We start from the raw sequence: 14311 nt of genomic DNA, 5'->3' as shown, positions 1-14311 counted from the left end.
GAGAAAAAAATTCCATTTAAACATGAGGTTAAGCTTTGTTTGTTGTAAGGATGATCAAACACTGGAGGAAGCTGCCCAGGGAGGCTGTAGAGCCTCCATCCTTGGAGATATTCAAACTTCAGCTGGACACAGTCCTGGTACCCTGCTTTAGCTGAACCTGCTTGAGCAGTGGGCTGGATTACATGCTCTCCCAAGATCCTTCACAACCTCCACCATTCCATGACTCTGCTATGTGGCTGACACCTCCCAAACTGCATTCACCATAGGAACTTCTTCAAAAAATAACCAGGCCTTCTTGGGGAAAGGCCAAAATCTACAAATCTCAGAAAACAAGGGTCACAAAACAGCCTACAGTCAATTTGTTGGCTCAGCTGAGGTGACTTAAACCCAGATGTGTGGGAAGCTAGGTTTTCCTACTTTGGTTAGAGGTAGGACTGCACAGTATACAGCTGTAAAGCCCTTCTGCATGGCTGCCAATCCAGTCATGTTTGGTGGTACAGACTACTGTCTCTCTAAGAAAAAGCAGAACTCTCCCAATTAGCACAACTGGTGTTACCTGTATATTCTATTTAACTTGATTACAGAACAAATCAAACTCATTTTTGCTAGATTGTATTTGCCACACATTTCTGTGGTCACAACAGAACACAGAATCACTTTATAAAGAATGCTTTCCCATTTAGCTTCCGGAAAAAAACACCAAACAAAGCCCAATACACATTTCATTTCATTTTGCTATCGAGCATAGGGATGAGGCAGTGCAGGCAGCTACATGGCACTCTGATAAAAACCTTATCATCTTTGCCCCAGCCTTTGACAGAAGTGAGGAACCATTACCATCTTCTACTGCAATCAGTAAGACTTAAGAATGATTCAAGCAATTTTAATTCGGCTTGATGGTATTTTTTGTTGTTTTCATTACATCTGGCACAGTGAAGGAGATCAGACTGCCCATTTTTTTCCCCTTTAAATACATTATTCTCTTTCTTCTTCCCTGAACTAAAACATGTTGAGAATTGTTCTAACTCGACAAAGTCCTATGTGAGATGCATGCTGGGCAGGAGTCTTCTGAATATCTCAGCATGTTTCTAGTTTTTCTTGCAATAGTTATGTATGGAGCTTTAGGACTCAAATTCAACATGCTGGCTTTGATTTTCTCCTCCTCTGAATCAAAGGGAGAATGATACTGAATGCACTGTGGCTGGGAACTAGCAAATCTCAATTTCTCTAGCGACATACAGGTAGGTGGATTTGTTTCTTGCTTTACAAGGAGGTGTCATCTGCTCCAGCTTATATTTTATGACTTGGTTGGGCACATGTCAGTTTTGTTACCACCATCCCAAAGCTGTGTGTATCGTGATGTTATATAACCAAATTTGGAATCCACTGGAAGAAGCATCTGGCATGGCTGACTAGTCACAGTGTAAGACAAGGGATACAGGCTACACTCTTGTTCCTGGACCACTGAATATACCCACTCAGTGGAATGTCCATCAGCCCCTTTGGAAGGGAGAAGGGCTCTATAGTCCTTGTAAGCAGGCTCCAGAAAGGCAAAGAAGAAAAGAACAGGGCCGTTCTAATAAAGGGAGCTAAGACAGGAACAGGTTAGACAGAATGAGGAGAAATGTGGAAAATAAACCTCTAGCAAGTTGTATTTCTTAAAGAGAGCTGTGGTCTTACAGCATGCACAGTTTCTAAGGGCCAAGACAAGCTAATTGTTTCTGACAGCAGAGTTGTTCAACCAAAGGAGTAGCTCCACACCTCATCAGGAGCCCTTTGGTACATAAGAATGTTCCCAAGAGCTCGCTAAACTGATTCTATTTTCCAAATGAAAACAGAACTCCTCAACAAATGTGCTTCTTTAGATTAGGTATTAGCCAGTAGTATTTACTTTGCAAAGGCCATTGGTGGATTCTTAATACAGGCTTAAGGATCCTGTGGCATCACTTAAAAAGTGTAAGTGCTATCAAGAAGCAGCACAACTATGTAGTATTTTCAGTGTGCCTGTGGCTTCCTAACCACAGTATTGGACACCAAGTGCCAACAGCCCTTGCAATGAAGCAGTGTGTGGTACCCACCTCATCAGATGCATTCAGTACTGCAGTCCTGCTGTATAGTGCTGCTCTTCCATGCAGCAGCATCCTTTATATGGAAAGCACCCTGATTTGACAGCTATTGTAAACACCCTACAGTCCCAGTAAACCACAGCATTTTCAGCTAGAGAAAGAGCTTGTGTTTATTATGGTTGTGACTCTACCCTGTGTAAAAGTGAAGCTATTGACACCTGATGGACTCATTCATTGCTAAATTCGTGTCCTTCATTTAAAGCCAGCAGTGCTCTTCAGGTTGGAATTTTCCAAATATAGCCTTGACAACCCAGTTCTGAGAGCCCAGGGGAAGGGACATGGCTACTTTGCTAATTGATGCTGATACACCAGAGAGAACCGGCACTGTCTACAGCAGAGTTTTCCCTTAAAGTGGACTAGGTCGGCTGGATGGCAGCTGCACTAAATCAAACAGCAACCCTCATAACCAGATCCTCTTTCCCTGAATTATTACACATCCACAACAGCATTGCTACAGTGGGAAAACTACGTACTCAAATGTTTGGGGAGACCAGCACTGAAACAGCATGTGTGAACTGAATTTCAGCTGCCTGTGTGTCTTCCATAGTTTCAAGCCACTTGGAACTAGCTGATAATCCTGTCTGGCCTCTTGCATAATCCAAGACATAGATGTCCCTCTGGAAGGAAACTGAACATACCGTGCTCAAAGAACTTGTATTTTTAATAACAGTACAGCTAGTACTTACCTATTACATACATTTCAAAAAGGTATCAATCCTTCTGATGGCCTTGAGGACATGCAGAATTTAACACTTGTTATATTACAACCTCAATTGCATAAACCCAGTGTTAAGGTCTTCATGGGGACACTGTCTCATTCAGTACACAGGACAAAATCCCTTAGCCACTCAATATTTTATTTTTGCCCTTTTTGTCTGATGCATAGCCCTAAAAGCCTTGTTTACTGCACAGTATTCCAAGCTCTGTTCTGAAGGCAGAATGATTAATTTCTTTACAGGCTTTTCTATAGTGCTCATCAGATGCTTTTAACTTGTTATGTGCAATTTCCTAGCTTTTGGAAAAATATACAAGGGAATGCCATTATGTGGCATCCTAGAAGTACTGCCACGATTCATGTCAGCAGGGATAGACCAAACCTTTGCTATCTTAGCTAACAGGTGTAAAACACAGGCTGCTAGCATGGCCAAGCTACAGGAGATGAGGCACATGCTTAACTAAGCGAGTCATTTTCACCGGTATTTACTGGCACTAGGATGGGAAGATTCAGAATTTTAAGGAGACTGAAGGCTATGGAGTGACTAACTTATAGGTTCATGCTCCTTTGAATGCCTCATAAGATCGACCTCTTTAACTCATCCTTTCCAACATGCCCACCCCCCAGCTCATGTGTCTTGGCCTGTTTCCTTACTCTAATCCCATTCTTCTTATCTACCCAGTCTTATGCAGTATTACCTATCTCAATTCCTACCTATCCTTATTTCTCTTGTTTTGTTACCAAGTTTATCTTTCCTCTTCCCGACCTGCTCACAGACTGAGTCTCTGCCCCCAGCCTCTCCTCAATTTTACTTCTACTCCTTGACTAAGAGATGATGTAGCTTACTGGGGTTTGAGGGGAATGAGCATTCACAGATTCCTTAGAGATTTCAGAAATACCTGCCTACTAAGTGCATATAAAATGTGGGGTTTTAAAGGTTATAACTTGGGTAACCTAGGAAGGATTTTCTTAGGGATGGTAAAAAGCACATGACAAAGATTACCTATTCCTGACAAAACCCAGAGGCACTAAAGCACAGTAAATAAGATGCCACAGAAGCCTTTAAGGTCTCTTCTTTAGCTGCATTTTCAGAAACAGTTAAGCCATGTTGGGTGACATTTTCCAAAGTAAACTGGGCCAGAGCAGATGTGCATCTCAGAAATTTTTACTCCAAATGACTACAGTTTCAGAAAATTGAAATGAGAAGACACAGTATGTGGTTCTGCCCATAAAATGAGACAAAACCGAAAGCTATTAGTATCATGTTGGCATCTAACTTGATGGCTGCTCTGATACTAGCAACTTGTCTGAAATCATGACACTACCTGAACAAAGAATGCATTCTATCTCGCCGAGTTTTTACTGCCTGATTTTCTAAAGGTTAGATTACAGCAACAAAGTAATGTTATTGCCCCATATAAGCCTGATATATGCGTAACTATTTTGTAACCTTCCCCTGACATATTGTCATGGTTTAAGCCCAGCTGTAACTCAGACCCACGCAGTCTCTCTCTCACTCCCCCCTGACCCCACCTCCCCGGAGGGATGGGGACAAGAAGCAAAAGAATGTAACTCCCACGGGTTGAGATAAGAACAGTCCAGTAACTAAGGTATAACACAAACCACTGCTGCTACCACCAATAATAATAATAATGATGATAAGGGAAATAACAAGGGAAGAGAACACAACCGCTCACCACCCGCCGACAGATACCCAGCCCGACCGAGCAGTGATTTAGCCCTTCCAGGTAACTGCCCCCAGTTTATACAGTGGGCATGACGTGATGTGGTATGGAATACCTGTTTGGTCAGTTTGGGTCAGGTGTCCTGTCTCGGCTTCCTCCCAGCTTCCCCTCCTCCCTGGCAGAGCATGAGACTCACAAAGTCCTTGGTCAGACTAAACATTACTGAGCAGCAACTAAAAACATCGGTGTTATCAGCGCTGTTCCCAGGCTGAAAGTCAAAAACACAGCACTGCACCAGCTACTAAGAAGGAGAAAAAATGACTGCTACTGCTGAACCCAGGACACATATGCACCAGCTATTCATTTGCTAGTTTTGCACTGAACATTCAGGATTAAAAATATCTTGTTCCTTGCCTGTAGGTTCTACTCTTTTCTCTCAATTATAACTTCACTTTACATTTGTCCTGTTGTGCGTTGACACCGCTTCAGTTTTGGAGTTGCCTGCAAACCTCACCAGGACCAAATTTATGCCAGGAAATACAAATCTGCTAGCAAAGACACAAAGCAGTCACACGGGTATAGAATTCCTGTAAAAATTACATTAGCCAAGAAAGACTTCTAAAACCCCAGACGGGCGTAGTAAGGCTTTCAGTTAAGATGAGACATCATGATGAAGTATGATTAACTGTTCTGATTTTGTAAGATAAGTGGGTTTTGGTCTTCCACAAAGCTCCCTGTATTATTGTTATTAAGCTCTGTAAGTAAGTTTGTTTTGGGGATGGTGCAACGGAAACATACTTGCTGGGTAGGAATGTTTCCAAAAAGACCCACAAATGTGGAGTCACTGCCCCTACACAAGGCTGGAGCTAAGCCGCAGCTTAAGACAACAACAGATTAGTTTTACTGTAAACTCACAGTTTATCTTGATTTGAGTAGACACAAGACTCTGAGCATATACATGGCGTACCATATATACACGGTATACATTTGTACCCATGGGGTACAAACCCCATATATATCTACATTCTATAGTTACTTGATTGAGATTTTTCAAACATCAGTGTACTGTTAATTTAAAACGTATAACAGTTAGTATGAAAAGCAGCAAAGACAAACAATGAGTTGACTTCCAAAACCATCAGTAAAATATTTACTTTTGACACAAGTCCTAATTAGTTAAAAACATTTAATCCAGTCTTAAAATAGAGGTTCAAGCTACCCAGTTTATTCTTGGAACAGTCACTTGCTCTCAGGATTAGGAAGACAATGAAACCCAGAGCAAGCACGAGCCCTCTTTCCTCTTATTACAATTAATCAGGAACATAAATACTATAATGGAGCTGAGCCCCTGCAAACTCACCAGGCTGTGCATAATTTCCACTCCAGCTGGATTCACTGTGAGCGCTTCATCATACAATTGCTTCGCCTCCTCCAAATTGCCTTTCATCTCTGCAAGCTTCCCACGCATGTACAGTACAGCATGAGATGTGGGGAAAAGACTAGCTGCCTCCTGGATACAAAAGCCTGCTTCTTTGAGATGCTGCTGTTCCATGAAGAGTTCAGCTAAAAAAAAACCACAAACACAATAACCAAAACCCACCCCACCATTAGCTGAAATAAGTCAGAGACCTTTCTTCACATTAACTACACATCATCTCCCTTAAGCATATTAAGACATGATGCCATGATGCTGCACAATGCTTACTACTACAGTTCGTGCTTACTATCACAAGTGGATTTACTGAATGGTTCTTTTTTTAATGCTAAGGGCTCTATACAGACATTCATGGAAACCTTTAGGTGGTGCCCTGACAGAGGATGGCCTTAAGGATTAGTCAATCAGGAATGTAAACAGGGCTGAACTGAGCCCTAAGGAAGAAGGTCCGGTAGCCACTTGGAGCCATCATACGTATTTCCAAATAATCTGAAGGAAAAAGAAGAGAATAAGCCATCACTGTCTGCTGAGAACTTTAAACATGCCAGAGGCATGGGATACATCTGACGGAGCTGGGCATCAGATAACTTATTTAAAAGAGTATTTCCACATTTTAAAAGATTATTAGAAGTGTTTCTGCTTATTTGTCTAGTTTATGAGATAGCGGTCCCTTAACTTTTCAGAGTCTATTAAAATCAAAAGGCTTTTATCATAGAGAATTACTTATATTGTGTATTCCCATATTTACTTCCTCATACATATGGCACAGAAAAAAATGAGAACTCTTGGAACAGACTGCTTAGTCATTTACTTTCTTCAACTACCAGCAACTATCTTAGTGGTTTTCTTAGGAAAAAAATAAGTAACAGGCACCCTGATATGCTCAATTGTTCATTTTTACATAAAATGAATTTCTCACGTTAAACAGATTTCATAACATATCTCATGGTTAAACATTAACACTTCTCAGGATTTGGACCAGAACATCACTGGACTAGATGATTGCTCTAGGACCCTTCCAACTGAAATAGTGAATTCTAATTTTAGATTTATTATGCATCCTATCCTTGCAAAAGGCTTCAAAAGCGATACTCAATTTTCACTGCCACACATAACTAAATAGGGAAACTGTTTTTAGAAACACATATATGCATGTATAGAATCACAGAATGGTTTGGGTTGGAGGGAACCTTACAGCTCATCCAGTTCCAACCCCCTGCCATAGGCAGGGACACCTTCCACTACAGCAGGTTGCTCCAAGCCCTGTCCAACCTGGCTTTGAACACTGCCAGGGATGGGGCAGCCACAGCTTCTCTGGGCACCCTGAGCCAGTGCTTTACTACCCTCATAGTGAAGAATTTCTTCCAATAACTTCTTCCTAATGTATACATGTGTATACATATATATATATATACACACAAAAAGTAGTTCTCTCAATATAGCAGCCATTGCTCCTTGGTCTATAACCTGTTTGTGTTCCACATGGTACGACTGGAAAAGCTCAAAGTCTTCTTTCTTTTTTAGCTGATGTGGTAATGCAGTAACTATTGACAGTTCAAGAGTCCCATTCGAAATGACTACTTCATGCTCCAGATTTAGATAAATAATTCTGAAATTAGACATAACCTTAAATGCCCTGGCTTTTAAGGGTAGTGAATATTCTCAGGAAGTCCCTGTGAGGGGGGAAATTAGCCTGAAAATTCTTCTTAACAAGCTTTGAAACTCTGCCAGTTTCAAGCTGCTGTGAGACCCAGATGACTGTGGGGACTTGGCTTGCTGACACGGAGCTTGCTGGGTAGAGGTGAGCAGGAAAGCATCTCAAAAGCAGTCCTGCCTGAACATAGAAAGGCTCCTCCTTGGCCTGTCTGACACGAGACTCGGACCGAAAACAGCACTTCTACTGGTGCACTGAAAACGATAGCATGGCTGAACACCCTTCCTCTTCTGAGGTGGTCCTTCCAGAAGGAGAGTGAGACATCGTCCAGAAAACAGTCAAATATCTTTTAGCCATCCCTAGGTTGTGCTACAGATAAATGTCATTCTCCAAGGCTGCCAACATAAGCAAGACATTAGTTCCTTGGTGAGAGCTATACTCTCTGAGTGACTCATCGACATTTCTCTCTGGTTAATCATTATGAAATCTCAGCATGTACCCCTTCCCTTGGCTCCAAGAGGCTGCAGCTCTCTGTAATAACAGAAAGCAAGGCCGTGTACCTTGTCAAGCTGAGTATGCGTGCAGCTTATTCAAAAGTTTGTGGGAGGACAGTATTTTACTTGCACTTCCCAAGGAACACAGCATTTTCCTGCCAAGTGCTGCATAACAGCTGATGCTGTGCATGTGACAATAATGAGGATGGGGATGTGCAAAACAACGATTCACAGCCTGAAGATGAACACTTCATTTGCAAAGTTAGCGCAAACTTAGCAGTGAAGGGGTGAAATCCTGGTACTGTGCAAAGTCAGAGCAAGTTCTGGATGCTGCCATGTTAGAAGCCCTATTAGCAACTAACAGCATACCGTGACTTGTTTCATTACAGAAAAGAACCAGGAGCAGGAGAGTTTAGATGTGGAATCATGCAGAGCCAGTGTTTCGGTGCATACAAAATGGAGAGTACTTATTTCAATGGTGCCTGTAAATCTTCATCAGTAATAACAATTATTTAGAGGAAGTGCAGCAACACAGAATCTAAATAAGATCTCCAAATTGTATTTTATGATATGGTAATGTAGCATATTAAAGTTCAGTCCATTTCTTCGCAGGCTCAGGGTCAATAAAACACGATTTAATGGTGTGGGAGGCCTAATTTGCATGAAAACAGAATGAGTGAGGTGCCTTTGGGTTACCAAAGGAAAGGACTGCACCCACCCGGCTAAAAATAGCCAGTAAAGGAAATCATTTCGGCATGCATTAAAATGTGTTTTCTGTAAGCTCATTTTTCACTTCTATCACATACTCACTTTATTTACAGATTAACAAAATACTCTTATGCAACACAGAATAAAACCACAGCTAGAGACATAAATCAACCCCCCCAAACCAAGGACTCATTAAATTTATCATGGTAATACTACAGCCGCCTCAATGCTACTGAAAGTACTGAAACACCTGCCTTTGTGTTACCTGGGTTGGCAGCCTCCTATCCACTGCATTATTCAGCACATCTCCTTATGTCACCTAATTATGCTGCAAATAGACATCTAACCAAATTAGCAGCCTTCATGAGGAAGTTCTCTTATAGGGATGTGGCATCCAATTCCACTCCAAAGCACAGGGTATCTCCTCGGGCTGACAGAGATACAGAAGATACGTAATTCTTATCCCATGGAAGATTCAATGCTTCAAGGAAGCCACTTATAAACCTCCAGCTGCTGGACTGCATCATTCTTGGTAATGACATACTTCGTATCTTTGAATCTCAAGGCCATGTTTGCAAGCTTCCTGCTCTTTCTCACTTATCACCATCTTCATAAAAACAAATTTACATCTGTTTTGAACTAAGTACCACCAAATGCTCTCCAAATGCTACTGAGCAAAGAGATGTACCACCTCCTCTATCTGCTGACTACAAAGTCTAGCCTAGCATGCTCCATTTCTTTCTCATATTCACCCACCCTATGCTTCCCATCTGTGCTCTCTTGCAGAACTTTCCAGCCTACTCTGTTGTTCTTCCAAACAGCTGTCAACACCTCTTTTGTCTATAGCCTCCTTTGTCTTGACTTGCAACTAGACTTCCACTGATACACTGGTCTTAATGCTGGACCCAGGCTGTGAGAGCAACATACATCTCCAGTCAGGCTATCATTAGCTCCTAATATGAGCTCCTCGTTCTTCCAGCTGCTTCTGCTAGCATTTAAGCTCATCTACTGTGAGGACCCTTAATCAAGGGAGAATTGCCAGATGCCTATCATCTACTTGCTCTCCAAAGACCAGAGACAAACCCGCAGACTGAGAGCACTCCCCAGAACATTGACAAAATTGTGTCTCCTACAGTCAGGCTCCTTTTGTTGTCTCCAAGGTTGATTATTGACAAGGCTCTGTTAAGGAGTCCACCAGAGGAGTAACAACAGTGTAATCTAGTCACGTCTGCATCAGAGCGCTACTCTGAGGAACAGGGTTGCTTGCCATCACCTTGAACACTGATTCTGTTCTCGGTTTCCTAGGTGTTTCAAAGCAGTGTCAGGAGTGATTGTGCTTGTCACCATGGAAGCTGCAACAACTGTAATTCTAGCAAAAAAAAACCAAATAAATCAAACTGATGTGAAATGTATTCCTGCAGTGTGAACAAGCCAAGAGTTAAAGCCCCATTCCTTGTGAATCACGTCTGGTGTTACCCCAGACGCAGCACTTAAACTCCCACAAGCAGACTGCTCCACACCACTTAGTTGTGTGTGCCTGCCAGATCTAAAGCACTTGTCTACTCTTGTCCACCCAAAAAATGCTACTGCACAGTGACATGGCCAGCGCAATGCAGTCAGATGCCCAGCAGGGTGGTACAGCGGGGAGCAGCACTTCACGCTTTAGAAAGGTGACAGCACCTGTGAGGATGTGTAGGGAGGTGATTTCTGTTTCACATCATCTGCCTTCAGGATTGTAACTTGCTTGTAACTGCGGCAGCCCTTAGCCAGCTGGAAAGACCCGCTCCTCTGAGACAGCTCTGCCTTCAGCAGTGAGTACAGAGCTGTTACTGCCACAAAGGATTCTCCCCCAACACTTTACTTTCCGATAGATGAGGTTTAGTCACTGTTCCATGTTACGGCACCACCCTGCATGCAGGAGCTTGGCAATTTGTGGGTAGATTAGATGGAACATTCCTCAAGCTGTATCCTGACTGCAATCATTTCATTTGATGAAAACCTGCGATACAGAAATGAAGAAGAGAAACTGCCACATGTTCCCATCCACCTGAGCTCAGACACTCTTTTGAAAGAGGCAACAGACTTACATCCTCAAAGGCTATCTCTGCATGCAAACTGGTAGTTAACTGGAGGCCAGGGACCCACTTTGAGTGTCCAAGCTTTGGGTTTCACAGGGGCTGAAATGGCCACTATCTTCTTTATTTACTAATTAGAGTGAAAGTTTCTGGAAGCAACACAGAACCACCACAAGCTATATTCTACACTAAATGGCATGGTCAAGCCATTATTTGAAATACTAAGAAAAAGCTGGTTCCTTTCTGTGAAGTAAGGCCTGCTCACTGGTGAGGAAACAGCTGTTTCACAGCTGGGAGATGCAATAAGGCCAACACCAATAAGGGTGACATAAAAATGATTCCATTAGAAGGGCACCTTTTGGGTTTTCCTGTGCCCTCTTTCAAAACATGTATTACTGGCTGTAGCCAAAGAAAGGACTCCTAAGTCTTCATATTCCAACCCAGTTAAGTATAAATTCCTATTTTCTGTCTTTGGCATGAATAAATGTCCTGATTCCTTCTTCTTGAGTGTCCACACTTGCCCAAAATTTACTGAGAAGCTGAGGAAATATGAGTATTTGGTACCCTCTGTTGTTCTCTGGGCACTACTGGCACTGCAACAGGTTCCTCTGCATCTCTTGGCAAAGGATCCACAGACTGCTTAACAAAGAGCATTGCTAGCTGCTGGCCGTGTCCTTCTCAAGTGAGTGCTCAACACACACGTACATGTTTGCATGTCCCAGATTTGGAGAAATGGCATGTGCTCTTTGAAGACCGCCCATGCCAACGGATTATCAGTCCACAGCATTTCATGTCCTGCTCCAGCAATGAGCAATATCCAGAAGCCTCAGGAATGGGGGAAGCAATCCAAAAATGCCCGATACTGATGTAGGGCCAAGACTCCTTTTGACTTTTTAGATTCACTGCTGATAGAAAACACAATAAACCAACCTGGAGAATGTAGATCAAAACCTAGCATCTCCCCCCTAAGGACATTCACGTGAAGAGATACAGGGAATTTGGTGGTCCTTAGCCAGCACCAGAAAAGCCTCGGACAGAGCTTGCTAAACCAGGAGGCTTCTTAGCTTCACCAACAGCACTTCAAAGTGGACCAAACCTGCTCACTTTACCATTTCTACCTCTGGTGCTAAGTGTTCCTAATCCCTCCTAGTGAGCAAACACTGCAGGGCAGCCATTGTTGCAGTACAGCTTTATTACACAGCTATCGCTGAGGAGAATAAAGGACCCTCTCCTGCTTGCTCTTGCAGGCTCCAACTTCTCATACTGCTTTGTGTCACTGTAGAGAGCCACAAAAACCAGCAGCGCTTACGGAGCTCAACAACTTAAAGCAGTGAATGGGGACATTCTGAATTTGAAATTCTAAAATTTGAAAGCACTTAAAAAAAAACCAACAAATAAGAAGACAGAAAAATATTAGAATTGCTCCAACAACCAACGCTGCATCATGGGACAGCATCTGATCCCAGCTATTCTGGCAATGTCAGTGAAGATGTTTCCCAGCTCTGATGAATGCCTTTAATATCAGTGCTAATAACTTGAGGGGGCTTAGGATGGCTGAAAGGGAAGGAGGAGCATGTAAGCACCCACGTGAACACAAGCTGGGCACCTGCTGTGCAGCACGGGACAGCCAGGGTTGAGATTGCAGCCTACTGGCCCTTAGACACAGCCCATCTCCTCCAACACGGCTTTTTCCCAGGAACTGGCCCGTATGGAATAAAATAAATAAATCACAGGCATTTTGTGAAGGGAAAAAAGAAAGTTCCTGCTGTCCCTAGCTCAGGGGAGCAGATGTTTTTCCATTAGCTCACTGCTCTCTGCTGCACTGCCTCTCTTTGCGTTTTTCATCCATGGCATGTTCATTACAGTATTTTTTCCCTAGGGTAAACTCAAGACAGCAGGTAGCCCACTCCAGCCCCACTGCGAGCACATGGAATAGTTATCCTAGCCATTTTCCTTTAAGTGCTCCTTTAAATTAGCCGCAGGTCTACCTGGTGAGTTTTGCAGACTGCGCTTAGCAGGCATTTAGCCAAACTTAGATCAAATTACCAGACCTACTTTGCTGTGAGTGGCCATATTTGGTAAAGTATTGGGTTAGTCAAGAAGCTAAATTGTCAGATATAAAGTACTAGTGAAGACAGAGTGGACATTGTAGTTAAAAGTAAAGCTTACAATAATATAGCAACAGGAGCTGGGATATTAGAACTTTTATTAAAACTGGCTTGCAGCAGTCTAAAATGCTCCATATAAATAGAGCATACTGTTATTATTGCCTGGAAATATAATCACACGTACTTCAGATAAGAAATCACTCCGGTTACCCAAACAGCCTTAAAACTATTAAAACTATTTCTTTTCAGTACTGACACACTTTCCTCTCTGGGTCAAAAGTGATCTTATAAAACTGTTGAAAGAAGGTAAATTTTGGCCATCAATTTGAACTATTTCAAGTACATTTCCCTTCGCCAAACAGCATGACTGTATTCTCTGAACAGAAAGGAAGAGTACTGGCATGATTTTATAAAGGAAATAAGGGGTAGAAATAGTTCCTAGGTCAGACATTCCTCTTGGTAACACAAGCAGTAATGTCTAGGATTCCCCTTGCAGCTCCTCCTGCAACAAGAGGTAGGAGTTAACAAGCTTTATCAACGCTACAGAAGTTTCTTCTCTCCTCTCAAAGTTGAATTCAAGTTCTCAGACATGAAAAGAAGAACAAAGAGGAGAAATGAGCGTAAGGATTGCATAAAGACCACCTCTCCTGGAGCTGCATGACCACGGCAAGCGCACTGCAGCATCCTTCCTGAGTACTCCACGAAATGAGCTGTTTCTCAGATTTGTGGCCAAGAACAACATTTGGGCTTATTAATGTTAAACTTAATGAGATGGCTCCCTTTTAAGAGTCACTGCTCTTCAAGAGGACTGGAAGAAGGGTTATTGATGAAAGAGACCAGACAAGCTGTGTTAACAGTCTTTGCTGCAGAACACTCACAAACAGAATATGCCTATTAGCATTCCAAGCATGCTAGCTGTCAGGAGTGGACAACCTCGCTAGTCTTTGGGGACAGCAGACCTTGTACTCTTCCAAAGTTAACTGTGACTACCTGCAGGGAAAACAGGAAGATACAGAAGCCTACCAAGAAACGTGCCAAGTTCCCTGCTGCAGATGACTGTACTTGCAGCTGGTCCTGCAAGAGAAGGCTGGACATAAGATTAACAGTGAGAATTCGCAGTTCTATTTGGATGTGTGAAAGAGAAGAGTGCTCCTTCTAGCAACCACAGACCCACCAAGTAGCAATGTGGTCACTTACAGGAAGCTAAAAAAGTACTTAACTTGCTAAAATTCACCAGGCATTGCTGCAGAGAACAAGGTGCAGCATCCATTATAGTGCAGCACATCTGGATTTAGCAGCTGCACTTCCAAA

At 42.6% G+C, this 14311-nt stretch overlaps 1 protein-coding gene across 6 annotated transcripts in view; it reads right to left on the bottom strand.

The window, feature by feature from the left end:
- Positions 1-14311, bottom strand: part of TTC7A (tetratricopeptide repeat domain 7A) — a 168253-nt gene that overhangs the window by 27513 nt on the left and 126429 nt on the right. For 2 of the 6 annotated variants that reach the window (XM_057396978.1, XM_057396981.1), the window contains one exon: positions 5887-6089. The exons of 1 other annotated variant lie outside the window; for it this stretch is intronic. In XM_057396978.1, coding sequence (XP_057252961.1) covers positions 5887-6089 — 203 coding nt within the window. Of the gene's footprint in view, positions 1-1102; positions 1165-5886; positions 6090-10497; positions 10817-14311 lie in introns of those variants that run through there. 3 more of the 6 variants (XM_057396979.1, XR_008970571.1, XR_008970572.1) reach the window with 3 other exon arrangements.

Source organism: Pezoporus wallicus, unplaced genomic scaffold (assembly GCF_028554395.1).
Source record: "Pezoporus wallicus isolate ANWC-B61680 ecotype Strahan unplaced genomic scaffold, APGP_CSIRO_Pwel_v1 contig_8791, whole genome shotgun sequence".
Classification (NCBI taxonomy): Eukaryota; Metazoa; Chordata; class Aves; order Psittaciformes; family Psittacidae; genus Pezoporus; species Pezoporus wallicus.
This window is presented reverse-complemented; position numbering and strand designations above follow the sequence as displayed.